The 19,402-nt window shown below is 38.5% G+C and overlaps 1 protein-coding gene across 1 annotated transcript; it reads left to right on the top strand.

Moving 5' to 3' along the window:
- Nucleotides 1–229: 229 nt before the first annotated feature.
- On the top strand, nt 230–15,129 carry LOC104615204 (betaine--homocysteine S-methyltransferase 1). Its single transcript, XM_010291278.1, has 8 exons — nt 230–274; nt 943–1,075; nt 4,955–5,073; nt 7,046–7,237; nt 7,826–7,973; nt 8,875–9,057; nt 14,024–14,252; nt 14,765–15,129. The coding sequence occupies exons 1-8, from the start codon at nt 230–232 to the stop codon at nt 14,937–14,939; spliced, it is 1,224 nt and encodes a 407-aa protein (XP_010289580.1). The 3' UTR covers nt 14,940–15,129.
- The last annotated feature ends 4,273 nt before the right edge of the window (nt 15,130–19,402 follow it).

The following is a 19,402-nucleotide window of genomic DNA, read 5'->3' as shown; positions in this document are numbered from 1 at the left end:
AATGGGTCCTCATTCATCCACTTTTTAAAGTAAACAGAATTGTGGTTGTAATCCAGTTGCATAAATTAGTACTATTTAGTGTAATAGCAAGGTACTTTTTGGAAAACTTGAACAGGCCAGTGGAGCAAGGAGAGGAATACAAAAAATAACATATATTAGGTGCAACCAGTATATGTTCTCATGTTTTTTGATTTTGCAAAAACATAATTACCACTTTCCTTGCGATAGCATGGAGTTCAAGGCAGAAGCAAGGTTAATCATAGAGTGCTATAAGGTTTGTAACTTGGCATCTTAAAACTTTTCAGGGCTGTGCAAAACAAGCAGGATTTTCTTTCATTCTGTAACTCTAGGTAAGCAAATGCAGACCGTTAAAAAGTCTGTCAGAAAATGAAGGCCAGCATTTTGATATGTCTTATTTGGTAGGGAAATGTTACATGCTTACTTTTCTGTGATGCTTGTTGTGCCGCATTCTGTCACAAGCTACTTGTGCTGAGGCTCTGCCAAGATGGCATTAGTAGCTAAAGAGCAAATGAGCTAATAAAGACATCAGTGATACTAGTGTTTCATTTGAAGAAGTTTCTCATTTTTACAGGAGAATTTAAGGTGGTGTTTTATTTTCATAGGAATGAAATTGGACCATTGACCCCCTAGTTCTGGGGCCTACAATAAAACTGGAATACAATAAAACTGACAAATGAAAAGTCTTGCGTAATATATATGCACATATTAAAGCCTTATGTTGCAAAAACAGACCATCTACCATTCTTTAAAGAGAAATTCAGTATGGAAATTGATTACTTTTTATTATTATGGCAAAGATGTTTCTGGTAGCCCACAAATATTTATGTCTGCTTTGCAAATAGAGGAAATGGCAACAAAGACAAAGGAAGCTGACAAAACTGAAGACCTGTAATTGTTAACTCTTTCTCCTGCTCTCTTCAGGGTATTCTAGAGCGTTTAGACGCTGGAGAAATTGTGATTGGAGATGGAGGATTTGTCTTTGCTCTTGAAAAAAGGGGATATGTAAAAGCTGGGCCTTGGACTCCTGAAGCAACGGTAGAACACCCAGAAGCAGGTCAGTTTTACTGGGAAATGGTAATCCTGTAGTGAATGTAAACATGGTTGGATAAATAATAAATGTGTAGGAATTTGTAGTAGGTTTGTGTTCCTTGACATTGTAGAATTACACTGCTAAGAATAGCCAAAGAATCTATAGACCAAATGCTCATCTTATCCCTTTTTCTTGCTCTTAACACTGTCCGAAAGCAGTTGACTGAGTAAGAATATGAGTAGCGCAAACATAGTGATACCTCTCCAGATTGCTCTCCCAGTCTTTTCTCTGTCATGGATTTGTCTAGTCTGTCCTTGAGCTATTATAAAGCTTATCACTTGAAACATCTTGTGAAAAAGAATTCTGCAATTAACTATCTGTCTCTTTTGCCATGTTCTAGTCATTCTAGGACTTCTTTTATATTGTTATAAATTAATATAGTTTGTTTATTAATCCTTGCAGGAAAATAGCAGCTCTTAATAAACAATGGAATGGAAGAGGAATATTTAATGTATCTGGCTTCACTGTGAAATAGGGGAAGATAAACATCATAAGAACTTAAGAACTGCAATAAACATTTAATGGAGTAACGCTCCTAAAGTGAAGGGAGACAAAATGAGCAATCATTCTATGCCTTCCAGCATAAAGATTATAGTGTTTAACATAAATAGTGCAAAAGCAGATGCTATTATCTATCCATGTATGCTTCATTACAAGAAAGCATTTGCCCTAGTAATATGATGTGTAGTTAATGCCACAAGCCAATTTAGAATATCCTGGGGAAAAAAGATTTCTTTGTTCTGTTTTAAGTGTTTGCCCTTCCAAATTAGTCTTTTTCCTCTATACATGGGGAAGAAGGAAGATGAAGGGAAGAAGGAGAGAGGTCTTAGCCCTCTCTGTTACATTACTTTGTACACCTTACCTGTTTATTTACCCTAATCCTTCTCAGACTTCAAGTGTCACTTGATGTGTAGCATGCCTAACTTAGGATCACGGACAGCCTTAGATAATGCAGAACTCCAGCAAAGGTTTAAAGGATGATGACCTAGTTTGCTGACTCTGATCTCCCCAAAAGACATCCCATCACCTCTCTCCCTGTTTCTCTCCACCTCTACCCTTGTCGGCCCCTACACATTCAGTCTTACAAATCATAGCACTTATCCCATCCTCTTTATTTCCCCTGTGCTTACTTTGCAACTCAAAATCCTTGACCCTCTCCACATGTCCTTTTAGGAAGTGCAGGTCTCAGTCCATGAGTAATGCAAGACATTACCTTACATAGAGGCAGTTGCTGATGGCTTAAATTGGCACACAGATTTGCTTTAAGTGATCAGTAGTCATAAGTTAGAATCCAGCCTTCTGAGAATTGCTACTGATTTGCTAGAACATATTGCTCATGTCTGTAACAGTTATAAAATTTTCATAAGTCCCTTATAGGCTATTTATAAATACACCCTTCACTGGAAATGTGCTCATTTCTTTTAGCGCAGTGTGCTGCCTCCCTCCAGTACTGCTTTTTGCTCCTGCATGCTCAAGGGTCATGTTACTTTAAAAGCAGGTGTAAAGAACAGAAGGCGCAACTGGCTGAGCCAGCTGCTGTAAAACCCATACAACTACCAGACCTTCTTGTCTGTGTAAGGAAAGAGAGAAGAAGGGAGGTTCTGAGAATGCAGCAAGGAATGGAAAAAAAAAAAGAGTGAGTTCAAGGCCACTATCTCCATTACAAGAGAGGAGAAGTTTTGCCAGACTGACAAATTTAGAAATGAGATCTATATTTCTTCTGAGCCAGGTCTGGTATTGTCTGTAGCGAGCAATATGCATAGGCACTTATTGCCCCCATCTCCTGTTAGCTTAAGTCTGTGTCTTTTGTGAAACGTCCAACTCAAGGTGGACTGAAATGAAAACTCAGTGTCACACATCTGACTCCTAAAATGCGTCAAATTGTAAATAATTGTTTAGTCTCATATGTGGTTGTTATCCTCATTTCTCAAATGGTGGAGGAAAACACAGCTTCAGTAACATGCTGGAAGTTACACAAGAAGTAAATTAGAGTGGTTTGGGTATTTGATAGTGCAGATTGCTGTGGGCTTGATAATAGTAACAGTATATTCCGCTGGCAAAAACGATTTGCCTGGGATTGAATGAGAGTCAGGCTGATACTTATAACACTATTCTTTCCCTCAAAATGTAGACCCATTCAAGAGTCTCCTGTTCACATACCTGACAGTTTGGGATATGAAGTTCCTTATTCATATGTGTTAGATTATGTTTCATTTGCCTACCTATGTGACGATCCTTATTCACACAAATCCCAAGTGTTCTTCTAGGAATGCAAGAACCATATTTAAAGAGCACTAACCATGGGGATAAACAAATCTTGTTTATTATGGAAATGTCATAGAGCATTTGTGAAAATACTGGTAGATTCTTTTTTCCTTTTCCCATTTCTTGACGAGTTTTCATTAATGATTTCTCATGGGGGAGAGTAGAGAAACAAGCTACAGGACACTAGAAACATACAGACAGCCCTTTTTGTTGGGATCAGTAGCCTATGTTAAAGCTGTAGGAAGAAGAATACTCCCTGCACTAGGAATCTTTGGACTCTGCATAAAGGTTTTAAGACTGAAATTTTATGCTGGCAATTCAGGCAGATTCCAGGGACTTTTTGAACTGTAGCTCTGATACAATCTGTGTTCTTGGACAGGTCTTTGACTGCTGGGAAAAGCAGCGTTGTGTTAAATCACACTGTGGTTACCCAAGGTTGTAATTAGAAATTAAATACTGCACTAGTAGAGAAAAGGGCCACTACACTGTTACCTTCACTGAAAGCAGACATGCTTGCATGTATACAGATTGACTCTAGTTAACTCAAACTGCTGTTTGAGCTTCTCTGACATAGAAGGCTGTGTTTGTTGCCACTGAAGGGAGTAATTGTATTCTCATAACACATTCACATGTTTCCCTAATGAAACAGATTGTCTCTATATGACGAGGTATGATAAACCAGGGCTTCAGGAAAACTTTTCCACATATCTGCCACAAACTGCAATGTTCTTGTGTTTGTGTACAGAGAATTTATCTAGAGAATAAATTATTCCTGTATTTGGTATAAGCTGTTGAGCTTTTTAATTCTGTCTTACATGATCAGTAGTGTTCTAGAAATTATTATAATTGTTGTTCTGTGGGTATACATATAAAATCAATTGACAGCTCCTGTTCTGTTCCCACTGTGGTGACTGCAGTATGCTGCTTACAGTGATGTAAGCAGCAAAATAGAGCTTTGGTTTTGGCTGACTAGACTCAGCTGGAGGTTTCGGGGCAGACTAAAAAATACAAAATAGAGGAGGTAATGGAACACTGTGTTCTTCCATATAAATATCATCTTGTCCCTAAATTTGTTGCCATGGTACTTTCTTCTGTTTTCTTCTTCATACCCTAGAAGCTAAGAAAATAAGGGTTTTTCATTTGATGTCTGGTATTTTTGTTAATGTTAACTTTTTGTTTGGTATTCTGTGTTACACTTTCCCGTTCTTTTGTCAGATGTCTGCTTCCTTTCCTAAACCACTATGCAGTTCTATAAAGTGATACTGGGAGGTCTGAAGGACTGCAGAAAGTAGAAGATAGGCAAGGTGGCATGCAAAACTGAATCTACTGATAAACTAAATAGAGATCTTCAGTCATTCTTAGCAGAGAATAATTAAGGAGAAAGTTTTCTACCTAATGTTCTGAGAGTGAGAAGAAAGGAATTGTACACACACTGGGGTACTGCTTCTACTCTCTCATAATGGCTCGCCAAGTAAACACTGTATCAATTATTTTACAGTAGCATTACTTCAATAAACATTTAATTTTGGGATAACAACGGTAACAACTGTACCAAATGTCTCTCTTAATACTTTGCAGTTCGTCAGCTTCACCGGGAATTCCTTAGAGCTGGATCCAATGTTCTGCAGACATTCACCTTCTATGCCAGTGAAGACAAACTAGAGAACAGGGGCAATTATGTAGCTGAGAAAATAAGTGTGAGTAAAACTCTGTTTTGATGGAGATATGAAATAAATGGATTAATTTCAAAAGGTTTATTAGAGAGATTATTGAGTATATTCAGTTTGTCATAAGAGTTTTGGCTATATTTGAGGACCAGAGAAGGAGATGATGCAATTTCAGAGTTTGGAATAGCAAGAAAGACAAGGTTGAAGGACAAAAAAACCCAAAATGGGGCAAGGATGAAGAGAGGAAAGAGGCTGCCTACATCGTATTTTTCCCATCTGAGGAGATTAGTTTAGTGGAGTTTGATACCAAGAGTGTAGGGAGGACTAAATCCACAGAGAGCAAAATCAGTTGAAAAAAAAAAACCACTTTAACATCCAGAGAAACAAATCAACTGCAAAAATGGTGACGATTCCTAGAGAATGAGTGGCTAATGAGAACAGAATGTTTTTTAGAACCACGTCTTCAATAACGTAACAACAAAAAGGTATACACTGTGGTCAACACTCCCTTCTCCTGTGTAAGGGTAATCTGTTACAGCAACAGAAGTACCATCTTGATGTTTTCTTACCTCCTACACAAAGGAGTTGTAGGATGTTGTGTGTGTTCACTAGATGCAGGCCTCAGATCCACTGGGACTTCTGGCACAAATATTTCTAGATAGTTCCTTTGAGACTGGAAGGTTTGCCATTGAGTGTTTTCTCTGATCCTTTCCTTTGTTTAGTCCTTTTGTCTATTTCAACCTCTGCAAAACAGAGAAGATTCTCCAGGGGGCAGGGAGGAAGGAATATCTTTGAAGGTATCCCCAGTCAGAAATTAGAACAATCTGGACAATAGGGAAACACTGGAGGCTTAATTAAGAGGTCATACCAAAACATCATATGACCAAATTTGTCTGAAAGTATGTACTTTTACATTCAATAGATGCAACATTTAAGTGTCTGAAGTGGTAGTCCCAGAAACACAGTGCCTCTGGAACAAGCCATGCTGCAACTCTTACTGCCATGCAAACTGATAGGAAGGGCTGGGAGAGCACCTAATATTGGGAATGCATTGCAGGAAAGCTTTCAAGGTTGATTTGCTTCCAGTTTTAGAAGCAGGTTCATCCAGGCTTTAACTCGTTTATGGCTCCACCTCCCAGAGTTCCCAAACATGTACCTGGGCATAAGTGCAAACGGAAGACAATCTGTTAGCCTTAAAAATCAGCTGGGTCTTTTGTGGCAGCCATGGAAAAATTCAGCTGAGAGAAACCTGTGTAGATTCTAAGTAGTCCATGGGCTGCAGAGAAACCTGCTCTAATCGGTACTTGTTTTCTATCCTAAATAATGATTCATTTCCCAAAAGTGTTTTTTCCCAGCTTAACGTCTTTTTCACAAAGCTGTTCTAGTCGTCTTGATTTAGGTATAGAGAGAACGTGTTTTTAAGCCTAGGTGATTAATTAATCACATATAGTGATAAGTTTCCCTCTACTATTCTTAAATTGATAACTTTAACATCAGATAATTAATGATATCTTTTCAAAAACGCCTTACATAACTCCTTATGAGTATTAAATCTTAACTTCTGAAAATTATCAAAATACTAAAATACATTTTTAAAAAGAATGAAAGATCAATTGAAATTACTACATATTTTGTCTCCCACAAAATGTCAGAATAAAAACATAAAAGTAACTAACTCATTTTCTAAGAGGCAAAGAAAATTCCACTTCACGTGAAATATTTGCTTTTTATAGACTATTTTTGTAAGTTGTATTAAAGGTAATTTTTTTTTTAGTGTTTGATAATATGATAAGTTAAGAGGTGGCAAGACATTTGTTTCCTTATGTTTGGGGTTTTTTTTAACGATGCTGATCTTCCTAATCAATATTATTTTAAAATCCATTTAAATTCTTAAAAATATAAAGAAGATGTTATGGCTTTTGGCTCTTTTTGTCCTTTTTTGTGCTCTGAAATTACATGCATATCTGACCAGGTAAAACTGACATAATCTATATTCATACAGTGCCAGAAAGTGAATGAAGCTGCTTGTGACATTGCAAGAGAAGTGGCTAATGAAGGTGACGCTTTAGTGGCTGGAGGAGTCAGTCAAACACCATCATACTTAAGCTGCAAGGATAAAACAGAGGTTAAAGCAGCCTTTCGAAAGCAACTAGATGTCTTTATGAAGAAGAATGTGGACTTCCTAATTGCAGAGGTAAATCTGTAAAAAAAGTACTTGCCTTCAACTGGCACAGTGTTAACTTCAAGACGTCTACTTTAGGGAGTACAAGTGTATATTGCTTCCTCCTTTAACATTTTCTGCGATGCTTTTATTCCAGTAATGTAAGGTGTTTTTCTAAGTGCACAGCAGCATCTGCAAGCATCCTAGAATAGGACCTTGAAACCTAAATTTCTACTTCAGTCAAGTCAAATTCTGTAGTGGTACAAAGAAGAGAGATAAATGTGATCTTGACTGGTTCCTATTTCCTCCCATACACCATAGGCAATCAACATAAGGTGACCTTTCTAGATGAAAATAGTTCTTTGGGGATAAATCCCTGATTGAACCCCCTGTATGGGCATTATTATTCTGAAACAAGAGTATCATTATTTTTTATTTAGTTTCCCTACTGACTTTTTAAAATCCTTTTTTAAGTGTGTGGTCAGTGAACTCAATTGAATTCTGTTAGTGTAAATCAGAAAAGAATCAAGCCATTGTATGCTGGTCAATTTGAGGTCTGGATTAATGTGTTTATGCTTCATATCGAAGGAACAAAAGTAGTCCAGTTTTAATTTCTTTCAGTATTTTGAACATGTTGAAGAGGCTGTCTGGGCAGTTGAAGTTCTAAAAGAATCTGGAAAGCCAGTTGCAGCTACAATGTGCATTGGTCCAGAAGGAGACATGCATGGTGTGCCCCCTGGACAATGTGCTGTCCAACTGGTAAAGGCTGGTAAGAATCTGTTTTTCGTATGTGCTTTAAAAGTATGGAACTAAGTCAAGTCATTAAGCATTGAGATAAATGGATTTGTATCTCAAGTAGGTAGCTTCCCAATTATATCTGATAAAATTTTTGACCCTGTAGAGAAATTTTTATGTATACTTTACTAGAGCAGTCTTGTAAAAGACATATGAAAATACAGCTATGAAATCCTTGTTAACCAGGATGGTACTGGGAGCAATAGCCACAGGCAGCTGATACTCAATGGAGCAAAATCCTAAACCTACTCAAATGTGGTTAGAGTCAACTCCAAATTCTGGGCTTACAATTATGAAACACAAGCAGTATCCAAAGCCACTTTTGATTCATTGATCATGTTTTTAGAAATGTATAGAGCACAGTTCAGATCCAGGATGAGAGAATAAGAGGATGAAAAAATTAATCTTTTTGCTTATCGAAGGCTGTGTTTTCTGCAGGACAAGGGGAGTGGCAGAAGCAATTAATCGGGGGCATGATGATTGATGGCACAGGGTTTTATTATATCTGCTCTGAACTGCTCTTTTCCTTTGGAGTTAGAGTTGAAATCCAAAGGCAGAACCTGTGTTATGCAAATAGCTAGCAGGTTCCTATATGGCTGTACGTAATCAGTCTTCACTGATTAAGCACTGATAAGAAAAGCAACTGTATGAGGCTGGGAGATGTGATTCATCTCAGGGAGGTAAAGAGGAGTGCAACTGAGATGTAAATGGAATGATCAACCTCAGGAGAATTGAGGCAGGCTCTACCCCAACTGTCTTTTTTTCATAATGCTGATGTAAAGATGGACTGCTCTGCTTGTGGAGTGCTGTGGCTAAGAACTTTGACCTCCCACTTCCTGGGGAGATGTGACTTGAAGTTATTTTCCTCCTCCTAGGTGCTTCTATTGTTGGAGTCAACTGCCATTTTGATCCAGATACATCCCTGGAAACTGTGAGACTGATGAAAGAAGGCTTACAGGCTGCTAAACTGAAAGCCCACCTGATGTCCCAACCACTTGCCTTCCATACACCTGATTGTGGAAAGCAGGGTTTTATTGATCTTCCAGAGTTTCCCTTTGGTAAGAAAAAGGGTACCTTTTTTTCTCTTTTTTTTTAATGGTCTGTTCCATTTTTCCCCCAGTTTATAGTAAAGCTGAAGCTGCAAGGTGTCCTTCTATACAATAGGATCACTCCCAATTATCCTGTCTGGCATTTTCCACAGAGGGACTGCAGTGTAATATTGCATTAAAGATCATCCACATAGTGAGAATATTTCAGTAGTATCATATCGTGTGACTGAAAGAGAAATTATGATGGAAACAGTTAAATTGCCACAACCGAAACTCAGTTAGAAAATGCGGTTCTTCCTCATGCTATAGAGCCTTGTTCAGGACAGCTGTAAACAGTCCGAAGAAATGAACAATGCATACACACTGAAAACACCCCCAGGCTTAAATGCTTTTGCACTGGACCTCCCCAGCATTCTGGGTTGTGACACCTGTCCCACAAGCCCTATAGTGTTTACCTTTGTAGGGATTTAATGTACAGTGCACATGTGGAACTGGATATAGATGCATGATTATTGCACTTGGAACGGTTCGGTCTTGCAAGTGTAACTGTCTAATATAAGTGAAGATTAGAGAGAAACAAGATGAGGGAATATGTTCTTCAATGTTGCTAACAAATGGATTAGCAGTTTGGAGATGGATTCATCACATGTATGCTCAGGAGAAATTCTACAAAGGCTGAAAGATTCATCCACTTTATGTATATATAAGGCTTGTGTATTTAGGGCTTATTTCCACCAGGGATGTAGAAGATCACATCCCTTTAATATAAGAGGACAACTATCAGCCTAAACATTTAAAATTGATTAGAAAAATGCTTTCATTTTCGGGTATCATAAACTCTTCTTTTCAAGATCAGACTATAAAATAAGGTATTAAAACATTCAAAACTTGAATTTGTAGCAAAAAATTTGAGAGATAGATGTGATTTTCAGGAAGAATCTTTTTTAATTCTTCTCTTTACATAAATGAAGCAAAGAGGATAAAGCATGAACTTGAGGCATTCATTAAGTGATAATAACATGTTTTGAAAATATTCTGGGATGTTTAAAAGTGTTAGGAACTCACCCTATTAATTCCTTCATATAACTCCTCTGATTGCAAGCAAAAAAAGCTAGAACAGATCCAGTAAGTAATCAAGTGAATTGAAAAATTCACTCTTTGGTTTGTTATGGTTCTTGGCTTGTATGTTATAAGCAATCTGTATGAGAGCTCAGCTTTCAGAAATTTCTTGAGTCCCGTTGGAGAAGGCTCGTTCTGTGAATGTTTTCAATACCCAGAAGGAGCAGCTCATCACCTGATGGCAGATAAGCAGTTTGGTAAATCATTGTTAAGTTGACCCAGTTAACTCTGGGAATATGCACAAAGAGGTATTGAGATATTTGAAGTGTGCATAACCTCTGTACAGGCCAGCAAGATCTCAGTTTCTAGAAAAGCGTTGGCTATGTTGTATTGGCAAACTCCAGGATCTAGATGCCAGCAGCATTTATTTATCTGTAGAACTTTTTCCAGTTTTCTGTGTTTTCCCTTCTGTGTTACTGCAATTGTTCTGAAATGTCGCCAGTTAATCAAGGGCAATGTTTTAGAAAGAAATGTCCTGGTCAGTCAGTTATCTCAAGAGTAGATATACAGAGGGGCTAAAGCTAGGAATAAGTTACAATCTTCTTATCAAAAATTGATTAAAATTTCAATCTCTTTTTACTATAAATGTTAACATAAACTGTTAAGCTATAGATACTTAATTCTGAATAAAGCCAAGAAAAGAAATGCATTGACAGGCATGGAAAATAGAACGTGAGTCAATTTGGGGAAGGGGAAAATCCCACAAAATGTGATCCATGTGGCAACTCCTTTTCATAAAGTACTGCTTGTTTTCAGTCACTATGTTTCACCACATGTGTGGCCCATTCTTACAGCAGGATCAATCCCTGTTTCTTCAGAAAGTTTAGGTTGTTGCTGTCCTTACGCTCCTGAAGCGCAAGGACTGATTAACAGAATCATAGAATGGTTTGGGTTAGAAAGGACCTTAAAGATCATCTAGTCCAATTCCACTGCCATGGGCAGGGACACCTGGTCACTAGGTCAGGTTGCTCAAAGCCTCATCCAACCTGGCCTTGGAAGACTTCCAGGGTGGGGTAATACACAACTTCCCTGGGCAACCTGTTCCAGTCACCCCCACATTAAAGAATTTCTTTCTAATATTTACTCTAAATCTACCCTCTTTCACTTTAAAATGCTTAGCCCTCATCCTATCACTACAGTTGCTGTCAGAGTCCCTCCTCACCTTTCCTGTAGGCTACTTTGAAGTACTGGAAGGCTGCTCTAAAGTCTCTCCAGAGCCTTCTCTCCTCCAGGATGAAAAATCCCAACTCTCAACCTTTCTTCACAGGAGAGGTGTTCCATCCCTCTCATCATCTTCAAGGTCCTCCTCTGGACCTGCTCCAACAAGTCCATGTCTTTCTTATGCTGAGGGCCCCAGAGCTGGACACAGTACTCCTGCTGGGGTTTTGTGAAAGCCAGGTAGAGGGGGCGAATCACCTCCCTTGATCTGCTGGCCACGCTGCTTTTGATGTAGCCCAGGATACAGCTGGCTGCCTGGGCTGTGAGCACACATTGATGGCTCATATTCGGTTTTTTATCAGCCAATACCCCTGAGTCCTTCTCTGCAGCATTGCTCTCAATCCACTCATCACCCAGCCTGTATCCATGTTTGGGATTGCCCCAACCCAGGTGTCCTTACACTTGCCCTCGTTGAACTTCATGCAGTTTGCACGGACCCACCTCTCTAGCCCAACAAGATCCCTCTGGGTGGTATCCCTTCCCTCTAGAGTATCAACCACAACACTCAGCTTGGTGTCATCTGCAAACTTGCTGAGGGTGTGCTCAATCCCACTGCCCATGTCCCTGACAAAGATAAATAATGCTGGTCCCAGTAAAGAGCCCTTAGGGACACCACTCATCACCAGTCTCCACCTGGACTTCAAGCTGTTGACTGCAACTCTTTTAGTGCTTGTATCCAGATAATTCCTTATCCACCGAGTGGTCCACCTGTCAAATTCAGGTCTCTCCATTTTAGAGACAAGGATGTTTTGCAGGACAGTGTCAAATGCTTTGCACAAGTCTAGGTAGATGACATCAGTTGCTCTCTCATCCACCAGTGTTGTAACCCCATCATAGGAGACAACCAAATTTGTTCAGGCATGATTTGCCCTTAGTGAAGCCATGTTGGCTGTCACCAATCACCTCTCTGTTTTCCATGTGCCTTAGCATAGTTTCCAGGAGTTTCTGCTCCATGATCTTGCTAGGTACAGAGGTGAGACTGACGGGCCTGTAATTCTCTAGATCTTCCTTTTTCCTCTTCTTAAAAATAGGGGTTGTATTTCCCCTTTTCCAGTCACTGGGAACTTCACTAGTGTGCCACGACTTTTCAAATATGATAGACAGCGGCTTAGCAACTTCATCTGCCAGTTTCCTCAGGACCCTCAGGTGCATCTCATCAGGTTCCATGGATTGTGAGACAGTGGGTGATGGAGAAGACAGGGATACACTCTATACTGTTCCCCTGGAGTTTGGTTGCTTATGCAGGTATAAATTGATTGCAAGATGCTACGTTGTTACAGCTGATCAGTTTGTATCGATTTTTCATTAGCTTTTTAACGATATATGAGACAAGGAAATAATGAATTTGTGCTTCTGATTCTTTCTCTCACATCTGCAGGAGTGTACACAAGCTTACTTTTATTTTAACAGCTTTCTAAGATAGTTTCATCTGGTTTTCCTTCTGATATTACACCATCTACTTTTCCCTTTGTCCAGTCTTTCCCACTGAGACCAATAATCTTCTGTTTAAGAACATTTCATTTTTTTCCTTCTGCTTTTTATTTTCTGAACTTGTCTCTTACCTTAGATTTAGAGTAGATCTGCTTTGTGTCATCTGCTTGCATGTTAGGCATTGGGACATAGGGAGAAGAAGCCTACCTCTCTGCTGTGTTGCTGGAGCCTTGCTACCTCACCACAGCTTCTTTGCCCAGCAGGATGTTGAGAGCACAGACATCATGCTGCACTCACCTGATAACCATGCCGGTTCATCTCCTGCAGATGTGCATAAAGAAGTGGGAGGATTTTTAGTCTTTTATTACTGCATTTTTATGCCTTAAGGCTTCTTCTTCAGTTCCTGGTCTTTTTCTTTCCAGTTCTGCCACTCTTGTGCCTCCTTCCCTTTGAGATGTGCTTTTCCTTGTTCTTTTTACTTTCTATTCCTTTCGTTCCACAAGTCCTTCTTCTCAGCTCTGTTATCCCTTCACTCTGCTACTTCACAAACTTCAACAGGGAGAAAGGTTCAAAATAAAGGTTGCATCCTAACTTACCTACACAGATCTTTTTGCAAGGAATCAAGTGGTTTGAGGCAGAAAGCTGCTTATGGGTGGGATTATAACTAAGGACTGGGCTAAGAAATAGCTACAGATTCCAGCTGTCAGTGAAACAACTAGCTGCCACTAGCTAATCATGGAAAAAAGAGTAGTAAGCATTCCTGAGGAATAATGTGCAGGCTTATTCCCATTGCAGGTAGGCTGGGGCCTTCTCCTTTCACAGATTAATCAGATTTCCCAGATATTGATTGTTTATTGGGAACTTTTTGGAAATGCAGACATAACATTGGAAGTACTCCAATATTCCAACTAAGAACTCTGGCAGAACGGCAAGCAAGTGACGTAGTGCTTGACCAGTCTCAGAAGATACTAGGTACTGTTTTGTGAGGCCAAAGAAGCTTACAACAAGCATAGCTCAGCAAAGCATAGCAGAATCTAAAAGCTAGACTTCGGAAAGTGTGCATCACTAACTGTAGCTCAGACAGTTCAAACATGTACATCTACAACCAGTTTTGCAAACAATGTGCAAGTGTCTTAACATGATTTCTTACCGAAAAATGTGCTGAAATGGAGCATGGTGGAAACTTAAGTTATGAATGTCTTTGCAGGTCTGGAGCCAAGAATTGTGACCAGATGGGATATTCAAAAATATGCAAGAAAGGCCTATGACTTAGGAATTCGTTTCATTGGAGGTTGCTGTGGATTTGAGCCATATCATATCCGAGCAATAGCTGAGGAACTGGGTCCTGAAAGAGGATTTTTGCCAGAAGCTGCTGAGAAACATGGTAGCTGGGGCGATGGCCTCAGCATGCATACCAAACCCTGGGTCAGAGCAAGGTATGTATACCTGAACTGGAAATCACACCAACATACTCCTTGCAAAGGGTTATATTGCTCCATGCAGCAGACTGGTTTAACTGCTATGGAGGTCTAAATATCACTGTAAACATTCCATGTGTTAATAATTTTGAAGAATTAAATCTAATCTGGGAGCAGGGAAAGGTGTGAAGGGGCAGTAGGAGAGCTCCAGAAATTCTCATCCCTCTTTAAAATGAAGATTTGGTCTAAATTAATGTGGAAGTAATTCATGAAAGTTAAGACTGAAAACTGACAGACTGCTGTAGAACAGCTCCTAATGGTGAGTGGCTTACAGTGTTCCTTTCAAGGATGAAAAGATACTTTTAAAGCATGTATCATTTAATTGCATGCTTTCATTCATACTTCTATATTTAAATATAAAGTCAAGTGTGTGTAAGTTAGATGACCCTTTGCAATGGTGATTTAAGCCACGTTTCTTTTAGTATTGTAAGGTGCTGGAAAATCCCCTAAATTTCCTTTTCTTTCTTTAGGGCAAGAAAAGAATACTGGGAGAATCTGAAGCCTGCTTCAGGCAGGCCATATTGTCCTTCAATGTCAAAGCCAGATGGCTGGGGAGTGACCAAAGGAGCCAAGGAGCTGATGCAACAAAAAGAAGCAACAAGTGAACAACAGCTGAAGGAGCTCTTCCAGAAACAGAAGTTCTAATCCATGGCAGTTGTGTAAATGTTAGAATGGTTTATCTACAGACCACCTCATGCTTCACAAGAAAATCTGCGAAGATGAATACCCTGTTGATTTATAAATTAACATGTAATGAAAGAGACAAAATGCATAAAGAATGTGATTAGAGATGAAATATGTCAAACTTTGATAATAAAATCTTTCTCTGGGCAAATAGTTTAGAGAATACACAGTCAGAAGGAGGTTTGGATTCTCATAATAACTGAGCTTCTGTTAGCAAGGAGGCATTAACTGGGTAGACACAGAAATATGTGGAAAGTAATAATTGGCTCAGCTCACCTGTGAAAAGAGAAAAAGCCACCTATAAATATGGTATCAATGGACTTCCACTCTTGAGTCTGTTTTCAGTTTGGGATTATGTAGGAGCTTCCTCAGACCTCAGAGTTTGCTGAGGGCTACTTCAGGGACCCACAAGCTGCCAATGCTTCAGTCATGTGGTTATCTATAGTTGCTTTCTTGACTTCAGGAGAATAAAAGTAAACTGGAAAATACATCTTATAATTGGAATCAAGATAAGGAGAATGAGATCTTGCAGGAATTTCTTATATGCAGGAGAAAGGTTCAGAGAATTTTTAGGAAAGAAAAATGACAGGTAAAAACCTCATTGTTTTTGTCTCAAGATACTGTGTACACAAGATTTACTATGGAGACTAAAAGGCTTAAGAGATTATTCTGAAATTTAAAAAAAAATAAAATAAATTTAAAGTAACATGATGGAATAGTATTTTATTATTTTCACACCTTAAATCATAAAAGCTCAAGCAGAATAACATACCTTCAGTAAAAAATTAATTTTCAAATGATGCAGCTGATTTCTGGATATCTCATTCGAAACACTTGGTTATCTTCCTAAAATGTAACTCCTGTTTATAAGAGTAGTAGAACATTCCATGATTTTTTTTAAGCTGACTGATTCACTCTAGAATCTTAGCTGTAAGAAGACATGAAAAACCTAGTTAGGGAGTAGATCAATTCACCTAAGTTAAGAAAATCCATGGACATTTGTACACTGAATTTGTAGAGAAGGGTTTTCTTAGGAAGGGTATCACTACATTTGGAACACATAAAGGACACATTTCCATAGTTTATTTTTGTGAAATACCATGCAACTTAGATTTCTCTAGAATCTCATTCCCACCCATTCTACATTAAAGCTACTACCTTTATAAAATACCATTCTCAAAGTTAGCGTTGAAAGCATTTGCTGGACTACTTTTTTTTATTATTATTTTTATCCATGTTGATATTCTGCAGTTCAGGAAACATTTAAATATGTAACACTTCAATGGGAAACTTCAGGTATCCTTTTCAGACTGTTATTGGCACACAGATTTTAGAAAAATCCATCTGTCTTCACCAAGCTTATAACAGATTGAAATAGTTACTAGCTGGAAATTTTGCCTGAAAGCCAAAAGTAGACAAATCAAGAAAGTGGATATTTTTAAATATAGATTACTTGAAAAGTGTCCATGTAAGTCTACACGCACTACATTAAACTTCTTTCCTTTCCACACCCTTCTGGACGCTCCCCTTGCAGAAAGTGGAATAATGCAAAATCTGCACAACAAAAAGGCCAGCTCTTTGACCACCACCAAAATGCACACAGCATTAAAGATGTATGCATGATAAAGTGACTTAAAATACAAGCTATGATTGATAAAGAAGCGTTTGGAACAACCATTACCAATTTAGGGACTTCCTGTGGCAAAGGATGCAGCTTGACCATCATACTCTATATAAGCAGCTGGACTAATTTTTTTGAAACTGTCCAAACATGCAAAAATTTGTATTGATGTGAATGCGTTCATTTCACAACACAGAATATTGAAGAACCATGGTATTTAAGAACATGATCAGATATGATTTTAAGCACTTGTTTTTAGATACCCAGTTCAAAAAGGACTAACTTTAGCAGACACTAACAATGATGAGGCTATTTGTAGCCATTCAAAATGAGAGTTGACCCAAGGGGGAAGCTATACAATCCCTGCCTGATTCATATCACAGGCTGGGCTTAGAAAGGAATTGACGTGGGGGTCATGTGGGATGAAAACAAGTTGACAGGGTGCTTTATTGATCACTACAGACCCCAAACTATAAAAAAACCCAAAACAACCCAATACCTCCCCCCACCCCCCCAAAAAAAAACCAACCCGAGCAGCAAAGCCAACAAAGCTCTATTTCCCATTTCTTGCCGTGTAACATCTTAGTGAGGTGTAAAGGAACTGGTAGATTTGTTAAAGCTTTCTAATGGTTTATTACATGAGGAGATAAGACAGGCTGAAAGCATGATCCTAGGAAATTAATTTTGTTTAGAAAGCCTGTCTGAAAACTTGGGTAGGAATTGAAAGGGGCTTCAGAAGGTCAACTCTTGTATTTACTACCCTAAGGCAGGATCAGATATTCATAGGAGAAGACATTTGTTTAACCTTTTTGGAAACACATCTAATGAAGGACCTTCATGCGAACCCAGGCAGTCTGGCTACTTCACTCTTCTTACCAAATTTTTCCTAATTTGAATATGCCTTGATGCAATTTAAATCCATTATTTCTTTCCAACTCATTACAGACATGAAGAATTTATTTTCTTGTCTTTGCTGAAGTCTTTCACACATTTGAAGATTTACATACGTTCCTTGTTTCTCTCTCAATTGAACAGACCATGTTCATTCATTCTTTCCTTGTGGCCTCCAAGTCTGTGATTCTTCATAACTCAGAGACCTCCACCAGACCTTTTCCCAGAGCCTTCTACCTCTATGTTTGTTTTTTTTTTTACCTGAAAGCAGAATTGAAGTGATCTGAACCTTGGAAGTTCAGATCCAGAAAAGAAAACCCAAAGTCTTTGCTATCTTAAGAATAAACCTTTACTCACAAGGCTGAATGTCAGGACAAGAGGGACCTGAACAAACCATAAACTTTAGAAACAACAAGCTCTCTGTGCGGCACATGAGGAGATGGCTACATTTTTAGTCAGCTTCAAAGTTTTCCAGAACAACATGCAAAAAAATATATAAAAACCTGCTGTTTAGTGGTCAGGTGTTGGCCTGGTTTATCTGTAAACTGCAGGAAAGCAAGGAGGGTTTTCTGTAAAGAACGAAATTTTGCCGTAAGGTACACAATGACAGAAAAAACAGGTTTTTTTCCTTGTTCTTTAGAAAAGGGAGTTTTCTAGGGATCCTACCAAATCTGGAATCTCTGTGTACCACAGATTTCTTCCTGAAGCAGATTGTAGCTCATGCCTTCTTTTTCAATTCTATACACAAACATAATGGCAAGTTCGGTGACATTTTTTAACCTAAGCATTAAAAGAAGTGGATTCTTACCTCTGTCTTGTTCTACTCCGTTGACTTTGTAAAATATCAAACATAAACTAATTTAATTTCATCTTGCAATGCATTAAAATATTTTAAGTATAGACACTATTGAAATAGGATGGGTAGAATATTATCATAAAATATATTATTTCAGCATCTTTCTTTCTTATAAAAATTCGACATTACTTTTTCTTTATGTTCCACTTTATTGAGAGAGATGGTATCTGACTTAAATTTTGTATGATATTATCAACCTCCACTACATACAATTTCATGGAATTATGATACTAAATTTGGTCAACAGTGTATACCTCTGTATATACACAACTCCTGACACAGACGGCAATTGATTACATCCCAGCTTTAGGAATCTGAAGATGGACTTTCCATTTATTTTGGTCAACTTCACCTCAGAGCTTCTGTGTCCAATAAAGTTATAAATCTGAAAAGAAAAGCAAATTTGAGTAACAGGACTTGATGCAATCAGAGTGGAGCATAGTTGCTAATAAATTAATTTCAAAGCAGATTGAAGAAATGTATGTTTGGAATAGGGAGAAGCAGCATGATTCTCTCTCAGGACTAACAAAGCAACAGCAAACATGCATCTATCACAAAATGCCTTACAAGCATTACCAGTTATCAATGGGTGGTTCAAGAGTGTTTTGTAACATTCATTTGCAAACATCTGCATGTTATTGTTTCTGAGCAATCAAAGAAAGAGATCAAGTCACAGCTGAAACACGGGAGGGAAATGGTCAAAAGCAAATAAGCCCTACTTTGCAATTTACCTGTCTGCAAATCAAAAGAGTGCTAGAAAGAGACCAAACTCGTTCATCCCAGTAGGCTAGTCTTTGCCTTTTGACAGACAGGTAGCAAGTTTTATAGTAGGCATTATGCAAAATCCCTTGATCAATTTTTATTTCTAACAAAACAAAAAAAAAGTAGGGCAGTCCTACGCAAGACAAACCAAGAATAAAAAGACTGTACTATTCTTTGGGTGCTCTTCTGCCACATTTGGAAGGCAAGTCTTTTCCCGTAAGGGTTACATGCAGGAAAGTTTGCTTTTCAGTTATGTCAGCTGGAAGGTCCTGCTGGTTCTTCCTACAAACCTTT

Source organism: Phaethon lepturus, unplaced genomic scaffold, assembly GCF_000687285.1.
Source record: "Phaethon lepturus isolate BGI_N335 unplaced genomic scaffold, ASM68728v1 scaffold14737, whole genome shotgun sequence".
Taxonomy (NCBI): domain Eukaryota; kingdom Metazoa; phylum Chordata; class Aves; order Phaethontiformes; family Phaethontidae; genus Phaethon; species Phaethon lepturus.
Note: the sequence above shows the minus strand (reverse complement) of the source record. Positions and strands in the feature narration are given on the sequence as shown.

Coding starts and splice junctions, on each gene's coding strand:
- LOC104615204 (XM_010291278.1), top strand. CDS start 230: ATGGAGTTCAAGGCAGAAGCAAGGTTAATCATAGAGTGCTATAAG. Junction 7,238..7,825: donor TGGACTTCCTAATTGCAGAG/GTAAATCTGTAA, acceptor AATTTCTTTCAG/TATTTTGAACATGTTGAAGA. Junction 7,974..8,874: donor TGTCCAACTGGTAAAGGCTG/GTAAGAATCTGT, acceptor TCCTCCTCCTAG/GTGCTTCTATTGTTGGAGTC.